At 38.8% G+C, this 8,648-nt stretch overlaps 1 protein-coding gene across 1 annotated transcript; it reads right to left on the reverse strand.

The window, feature by feature from the left end:
- Positions 1 to 4,255: 4,255 nt before the first annotated feature.
- On the reverse strand, positions 4,256 to 5,209 carry LOC132779414 (olfactory receptor 8S1-like). Its single transcript, XM_060783109.2, has one exon. It carries the CDS (start codon positions 5,207 to 5,209, stop codon positions 4,256 to 4,258), a length of 954 nt encoding a protein of 317 aa, XP_060639092.2.
- Positions 5,210 to 8,648: the final 3,439 nt, after the last annotated feature.

Raw genomic sequence — 8,648 nt, forward strand, 5'->3', positions numbered from 1 at the left:
TTGATTTATGGCAGAATATAATTTGATCATTGGTCAATTAATTAGTTCACTATCTAGTTAAGCCAATATAGTAGGTTTTCCATGCACCTAGTTAAAGTATTTTGCCACAGTGAATACACTGAAATAAATTGACAATACTGCTAATTTCAGATTGTAAATGGCACGAATTCATGGAACTCACTTTGTCTAGTCACCTCCTGAAAAATAAAAAGTAATTTTAGTTTTAATTATAATGAAATGAGCTTGATTTATTTTGCTTCAATAATGGTCTTTAACTTCTATTGCTTTGTGAATTCTGCATTATAAAATATTTTATGTACTAACTGAACCCTCATTTCAGTAATTTGGCCTTCAGATATTCTGGTCTATGTGGATTTAATATTGTGTAAGTTTCAATGCAGATAATCCAACATGGACTTTTCATTGTTAGAGTATTTGTTGTTGTTTCTTTTTAAGGTAGGAAACAATCTACAATTAAATACAATAAAGTAATCTAAAATGGAATCAAATTCTTAAAGAGCAAGAACAGAGTACTAGCAATGTATAGTTTTATAAGTACAATAAATTCCTAGGTGGATTTTGTATTTATAAAAAATATTCATGGTCAAGAATGAGTAAATGAGAACAAAATGGGAATCTGAGCCACCTTCAATGGCAACTGCATGTGGAATGCATTACAATAGCTCAATAGTGAGGCTACCAAAGCATAGATTACTTTAACTACATTATCCCTACTCAGGAAATGTCAATTTTAAGAGTTTTAAAAAATGTAATATGTTAAAAGTGTGATTGTATTATGTCTTGTTTATTTAAACTGTTTTTGATTTGTTATTTGTACCTTTGGCACTGAAAGTTTGCCAATGTGTTTTACTTTGCTGTAAGCTGTCCTGAGTCCGTTCGGAAAGATAAGGCAGGCCTTAAATAAAGCCTTCTTCTTCTTCTTCTTCTTCTTCTTCTTCTTCTTCTTCTTATTATTATTATTATTATTATTATTATTATAGCTGACAGAATGAGGGTGTTCCCAGGTACCACCTGGCCTCCAGTGACAAAAATTATTGCTGACAAAACAGAGGAATAAAGAGACCAGACAATATATGTGGAATGAACTAAGGGAAATTTTATTAGTTGTTACCAGTTCATATGTTTCTTGGTGATTGTTAGTCAAATTTGAGGGAGTAAATTTGATATGTAAGCAGCTGAATCAGTCATTCATGCCTTGAACTCTCAGCCTCCCCTGGGCAAAACACCAACATCCCTGAGAGCAATCTCTGATCAGCATGGTTGATCAAAGGTCCAGCTAAGATACTGGAAGACTAGGTAGAGGGTGTTACCCCCGAGCCACTTTGACTCCTTATGATAGCAAAAACTCAGCAACCAGCCCCAAGGATAGGAGATTCTTCCCAACCTTTAGGACCACATTGCACACACTGTTGGAACTGGACTATCTTGCTGTGTCTTGGTGGCACCCACACAGGGGGCATGAGGAACCTGTTGTTCCATGCCCTACTCGTGGCTTCTCCTCATCACATGGGGTGGGGGAAGGAAGGAGAGCCAAGGAGGTGCCTTGCCTCCTACCTCATGCCCTGTAGCATGGACCGCTGGTCGGGCCCTAGAGAGAAAGAGGGACAGTGGCCCCTCACCTCTGGTGAGAGAGACCCCCCCCTTACTATATTCATACATATGCCAGTTCACATATAAAGCTATTCCCCAGCAAGGCAAGGCAGAGGCCAAAAGTGAAGAAGAAGCTCAAATTTGACTAACAATCACCAAGAAACAGGTCAGTGTATCTCTCCATGTCTTGGTGGCACCCACACAGGGGGCATGGGGGACCTGTTGGTCCACATCCTACTCAGTCGTGGCTTCATCACAAAGGGGGGAGGGGGAAAGAAGGAGAGCCAGGGAGGTGCCTTGCCTCCTACCTCTTACCCTGTAGTGTGGATGGCTGGCTTGGCCCTAGAGGGACAGTGCCCCCTCATCTCTGGTGAGAGAGAGAGCCCCCCCCCCCCCCCCCCATACTACATTCATACATATGCCAGTTCACATATAAAGCTAAGGCAAACTTAATATTCTCCAGGAAGGCAAGGCAGAGACCGAAAGTGAAGAAGACGTGGGCTGCAAGTGCTGCTAGAAGAGTGTCACTACCCACGCATCCTACCACCACATCTTCACCCCAGCAGTCCCACAAGACAAGAAAAGGAGGAGAATGAGAAAGTGACACTCCCACAGCTGCTGCTTTGCTTGCTCTTGCTCTCTGTCATGTGCTCCACTCCAGACCCACACCACCTCTGGATGGTGAGATACAAAGGAAGCACAAGCCAGATCCATGCTTCTCCAAACAGAATCAGGCAAGCATTCATATGCATATGCATTGGAAACTTGGTTGCTATCCCTAGCTTCCAATGCTTTTGATCTGCAAACAGTAAAGCAGGGGGCAGAATAAGTGAGACTGCCCTTTCACATTTAGAGCAACCTCTGGAGTCATGAACCCACTCAGGAGGTGTGGTGACCTGTCACCCCACAACCCACATCTTCCTGGCTTCTCCCTGCCCCATCAGACAGTAAAAAGCCTCAATAAGCCACCTCAACCCCTCTTTCTTAATGCAAAGATGGGGAAGCCTCCCTTGTGCACCACCAGGATCTTTTCAGCAGTGGCAGGGATTTTTTTTTTTGTTTGGCCATGGAACAGCCCCAGAAGTACTTCTAATGGGTGTGATGGGAGTTGTTGTTCTCCATGGCTGAAACCGTCACTGCTGCCAAAAAGAAGCCTGTGTGAAGAGATTCTTAGATCACTCAATAATCAGAAGTTCAAAATTCCCATCCACCAAAATGATGTTATATCACCACATATGTTACACCACACTCTTTCTTCAGAACACTCACTGACAGTCACAAAAATGCAATTTACCCTTCTTCTCTTCTGTTAACTCTTCAACCAACTTCCACTTGAACATTTATTTATTTAGTTACCACACTTGTACCCCGCCTTTCTCATTCCAAAGGGGACTCAAGGCAGCCTTACAAAGGCAACAATTTGATGCTGTATATACATATTGATAAATAAACAAATGCATTAAAATCCAAACCAATTGAAACATAAACATTAAAACATCAATTAAAATCACACAATCCAGTTCATATTCCAAGACCAATCCAAGTCATTATTGCAGTGCTCCAATTTACTCGCCAAAAGCTTTGTCTCAAAGCCATGTTTTTAGTTTTTTCCTGAAGGTCAGGAGGGAGAGGGTGATTGAATTTCACTGGGGAGGGAGTTCCATAGACCCTTGTCACCCTGCCTATTGTCTCCACCAGTCACACTTAAAGGGGTTGGACTGAGAACAGGGCCTTCCCTGACAATCTTAACCTCCAAGGTGGATCATAGAGGGAGATACGTTTGGGCAGATTAGCTGGGCCAGAACCATTTAGGGATTTATAGGCTAAAGCCAGCACTTGGAATTGTGCATGGTAGCAAACTGGCAGCCAATGGAGCTGACACAATGGGGGGGGGGGTATGCTCCCTGTATGCTGCTCCAGTGAGCAACCTGGCTGCTACCCATTGGACCACTTGAAGTTTTTGAACAGTCTTCAAAGGCAACCCCACATACAGTGCATTGCAGTAGTCTATTTGAGATGTAACAAGAGCGTCAACCACTGCAGCCAAGTCTGACTTCCCAAGGTATGGGTGCAACTGGCGCACAAGTTTTAATTGTGCAAAGCTCCCCTTTTCTTATATTTAACCATATCAGTCAACTTGAGATTCAAGCACATTCCTTGTGAGTGGGCTTGACTATTTTCCTGACCACGAAGGTAGGAGACATTAACAAGGAATATAATGGAAAAGTTATCATAGAATCAAAGTTGGAAGATACCATGTAGGAAAATACAATCAAAGCACCCCCTTCTAGATGCCCACTATTCCATGCATCACTTTCATGTTGTCCATGAAGGAGATACAAGTAGCCAGTTATAATCCTTCTGGTCACCCTTTTATCCCAAAATATCAATAATTCCAGTTGTACAGGTATATCTAAAATGGATGGTTGAGGCATTTGATCATTGAAAAATGAACACATCTAATCTCCTCTTCATGAATGTGCAGACTGAAAATGTTATCCAGTATATTCTGCATTTCAATGAGCATTTCAAAAATAAATCCATCAGAAATTCATAAGAGAATATCATCAATACATGTAGCTATGAAGACAAAACAAATGAACTTACTTCAGTATCACATCACATTGTGTAAAAAAAAGTTTTGCTACAGGGCCATGTGCAGCTTTACTTGAGAAAAGGACACTTTTGAAAGATTTTTTGCCAAAACAGTTTTGATACCTTTGTTTTTCAGGCTATATATAATAGGGTTCAACATGGGAGTTAGGATGCTGTACTGAATAGATACCAATTTGTCCAGATATGTAAATGATTCTGAACTCGGTCTCATATATCGGGAAAAAGCTGCAATGTAAAATAACCCCACCACAATGAGGTGAGAGCTGCATGTGGAGAAAGCTTTATGTCTCCCTTCTGCTGAACGAATCCTGAGGATGGTGGAAATGATGTAAATGTAAGAGATGAGGGTGAGGATGAATGAACTTAAACCAAATACCATTGCAGAGATAAAAAGAACTATATAATTGCTGAAGGGATATGTGCAAGACAGAAGCAAGAGTGAGGGAAGTTCACAGGTATAGTGGCTAATTGTATTGCTCCTGCAAAAATATAAATTCACCAAGGGCACTGCATTTATCACAGCATATAAGGACCCCATTGACCAGGCTCCACACACCAGTTTCCTACAAAATTCTTTTTTCATAACAATGGTATAATGCAGTGGATCACATATAGCAACGTATCGGTCAAAAGCCATTGCTGAGAGGATGAAGACTTCAGCACAAGCCGTTTGGAAAAAGAAAAAGATTTGAACAATGCATCCTTCCCTGGAGATGGTTTTCTGCTTTGTTGTGAAGTTTTCCAGCAGTTTGGGAACAGTGACAGACGAATAACAGATGTCAACAAAGGCTAGATGACCAAGAAAGAGGAACATGGGGGTCTTGAGGCTAGATTCAGTCCTGATCACCAATATAATTGCTATATTTCCTAGTATAGTCACTAAAAATATTAGTAGAAATATAAAAAAGAGCAAAACCTGTAGATTTGGGTCACTGGAGATTCCCAAAAATATAAACCTAGTTGTTAGAGTTTGATTATCCATCACAAGCTGCTCATTAAAGTCAAAATTTCTGTGAAAAGAAAACAAATAGAAATGATTTAGTGTGGAATAAATATAAATAATTGCCATTGTTGTGTTTACCTTGCCACTGCAAGGTAAAAATATCATGGAGTTTTTCTAAAGCTAAGGGAGTGAAATAAAATCCAGTGAGTTTTCATGATTGATTGGAATTTGGAGCCCAGCTCTCCCAGAGTCATAAGGTACACCTTTATTGTAGAATTAATGCAGATTGACATCACTTTAACTGCCATGGCTCAATGCTATAGATTTGTTAGAGTTGAAGTTTTACAAGGACTTAGGTCTTCTCTGCAAAATAGTGCTGGTGCCTCATCAAACTACAATCCCCATTATCCCATAGCATTGAACCATGGCAGGTAAAATGGTGCCAAATGGCATTAATTCTACAGTGTAAATGTGACCAACAGAAATATTAATAAATCAATTCCACTTCAAATGCAAGAATAACTAATTCAGAACTCTACATTCTATGAAGAAACATTGCTGTTAAAAAATTAAAAGCCTTATTACTTTAAATGGACACCATTCTGTGAAAGCCAGAAATAAAACAGTGGGAGTCGTTTGAAACATAGAAGAGCGATAACAGGAAAAAAAACAGCCTTATTGGATAGCCTGTCATGCACTTGTGGAAGTCACATCAGCAGGACCTCATTGATTTTTCTTTTTACATTGAGATCCTGATGATTTTCAACTGCTTTACATCTTGCAGAATGAAAAAAAATATTTTCCACTAAAAATAAGTTTGTGAAGGACATGTCGAATGCTTCCTCAGTTCAATTGTAGACATAACAAAGGTACAACAGATTTCATGGATTTCATGGGTTAACTATTATTTTCTGGTTGTAAGACTCCTCTTTAGTATAAGAGCAAAAAGTTTCATGCCTAGACAGAAATTATGAAGCAATGTTTAATGGACAAATGTGGGGAAATTTAAAAATGCATGGTCAACACTAATAATGTATTTTAAATTTCCCCACATTTATCCACCTTTTGACACCAAGCAACTTGAAAACCAAGTTTATGACACAAAACCAAGAAGAAAATAATGATTGTTAGAAAAATTCAGCCCATCTGGTCATTTCAAAAAGAAAGTTTTTCGCTGTGACTGGCAATTTGGAAAACCTGCACAATACAATCCAATTGCTAAAGCCAAAAAAAGTGCAGAAATATCCTACGAAATATCTGTCACAAATAAACTTGATGTTCCACCTAAGAACAATAGTCCTTATTGGCATACACTAGCAAAATCACAACAAAGGCATATATAACAAAAGTAAGAAACAGATTTAAAAAGGAGAAGAATAATTAAAATTACTAATCTCTAATTGCTAATTAAAAAATAAAGTTTGCAACAGTCTTACAAACGGATGCATGAGAGCTGCTCAGATGGCATGGAATTTTATAGCACCCTTGCCAATGTAAAAATGGAATTCCTGTATTTCATCTGTATATGTATGGCATGCAAACAAAGAATGATCAAGTGTTTCAACAGAAACCAAGTCATAAGAACAAACCTTTTAAATATATTCCACATTTTTATATTTCCTATCTAAAATTTCTGATGGCAACACATTACATCTTGCAGTAGCCAAAACTCTCCTTTGGATGGGAGTAATCAAAATGTGAAGACAAGCTGCCATGACTTCATGCTCACATGGAATTAATAATGTGGTAAGAGAACAAGCTGTCTTTGCTGCAAGAGTCAGATTGTGAAAATCAAAATTCAATAGTCTGTTCTTTATGGTCCACTTATGATAGGGGAGAAAAGCATTGGGGGAAAATTTAGCATCAATTACTCAATAATTTGAGAGATTCTGCAAGTAGTTCTATTCCAAAATGTAGATATGGTAGGAGAAAAAAATGGACAAAAACCCTCTGTATAATAATATAATAATCTAAATTTTTCCTTCAATGCAAAATACTTAATCAGTTACCTTACTGTAGGAGAGGCAGAGAAATTATTTGCATGTTGTTCTCAGTGGTTCAATAACTGCACTAAGCACTGGAGAGACTTCTCTTCAACATAATGTTTAAAAGGGGGACTAGTGTGATTCTGTCATCTTTTCTTCTCCCCAGATAATGCGGACACAGCCTTCTGCTTATTCTGCACCCTTTGATCCTTCAGGGATCAATTTATAACCAAAGAACACCACCACCACCAAATCAAGGGATCCATTAATAGGAAGGAGGACCCCTGAGTATAAAGTACAAGGCCATCTAATAGTTGCAGCCAACAGCAATACAAGGGTGGAAGGAGATGGACATCCTGTGTCCCTGGGCCGTTGGAAGCCTATGATAGCTATTGAGACAGCAGGTACCTTTTCTGCTTAGAAACTGGCTGCAACTTCTAGACTGTATCAAACTTGACTTCTGAAGCAGGAGTTAGATTTCCCCCCAAGTTAGTTTAACCCAGCATAAAGCCACATTAAGCAGTTTCACACTCGATAAATTCAGTTCAGTTCCATGGGACTGATCACTTTCTAAACCAGTAGTTCTCAATCTGTGAGTCCCCAGATGTCTTGGCCTTCAACTCCTAGAAATCCAAACAGCTGGTACACTGGCTGGGGTTTTTGGGAGTTGTAGGCCAAAACACTTGGGGACCCACAGGTTGAGAACCACCGTTCTAAACCAAGTCATGTAGTCAGTATAAATCGGCCCTTCTAAAAGTTATCTGTTAGATTATGAAGGCTTCCCTCAACTATAGTAGATAGGTAATCTCAAAGTACCATTACTATGGAGCCATGGAATGAAGCTGCTATAACAATGAAGTGTAATGTTGTGTGAAATATTAATGCCTGAAGAGCCAGGAGTTGCATATATGTTGCTTGTGAAATCTAGTCTAAAATATAACTACAGGCAAATGTGAAGGAATCTTCCTGCTGTGCATTAAATAATGTGATTTGAAAGGCTCCTGAGTCGATTTTGGTAAAACATAAAAACTTTTCAATCAATATTCACCCATCCATATGATGATCTGGTCATGATGGTCTATTGTTTTGTTTGTGGTATAATTTTCATGGTGCTCCTAGCTTTCCAGGAGTTATTATTATAGAGTTATGAATCATAATAGAATTACGATGGAGTTAAAATCAAATGAAAACTAGATTAAGAGCTGTTCCAGAAGAGCCATCTGAGTTAAAACAAATATGTTGAATTTAAAAATTAATGTATTAGAAATGTTTTTTATTGCGTGTGTCTGGTAGATGTGAAAAAAGAAACTTTCCTAAGATAAAAATTGTCAGCTCATTTCAGAAAGCCTTTTTAAATTTTATAATGCCAACTGTATCATCAATAGATCACCTGTTTGTTATCTGTAAAACATGTATTTTTTGTATGCAACTAGGTAGTGTCACAGTAACCTAAAATGACATAATGTGTCCTAAAATGATATTCCTGTTCCAGG

Source organism: Anolis sagrei, chromosome 6, assembly GCF_037176765.1.
Source record: "Anolis sagrei isolate rAnoSag1 chromosome 6, rAnoSag1.mat, whole genome shotgun sequence".
Classification (NCBI taxonomy): Eukaryota; Metazoa; Chordata; class Lepidosauria; order Squamata; family Dactyloidae; genus Anolis; species Anolis sagrei.

Bases quoted from the DNA above. Each gene is read 5' to 3' on its own strand.
- LOC132779414 (XM_060783109.2), bottom strand. From the start codon at position 5,209: ATGGATAATCAAACTCTAACAACTAGGTTTATATTTTTGGGAATCTCC.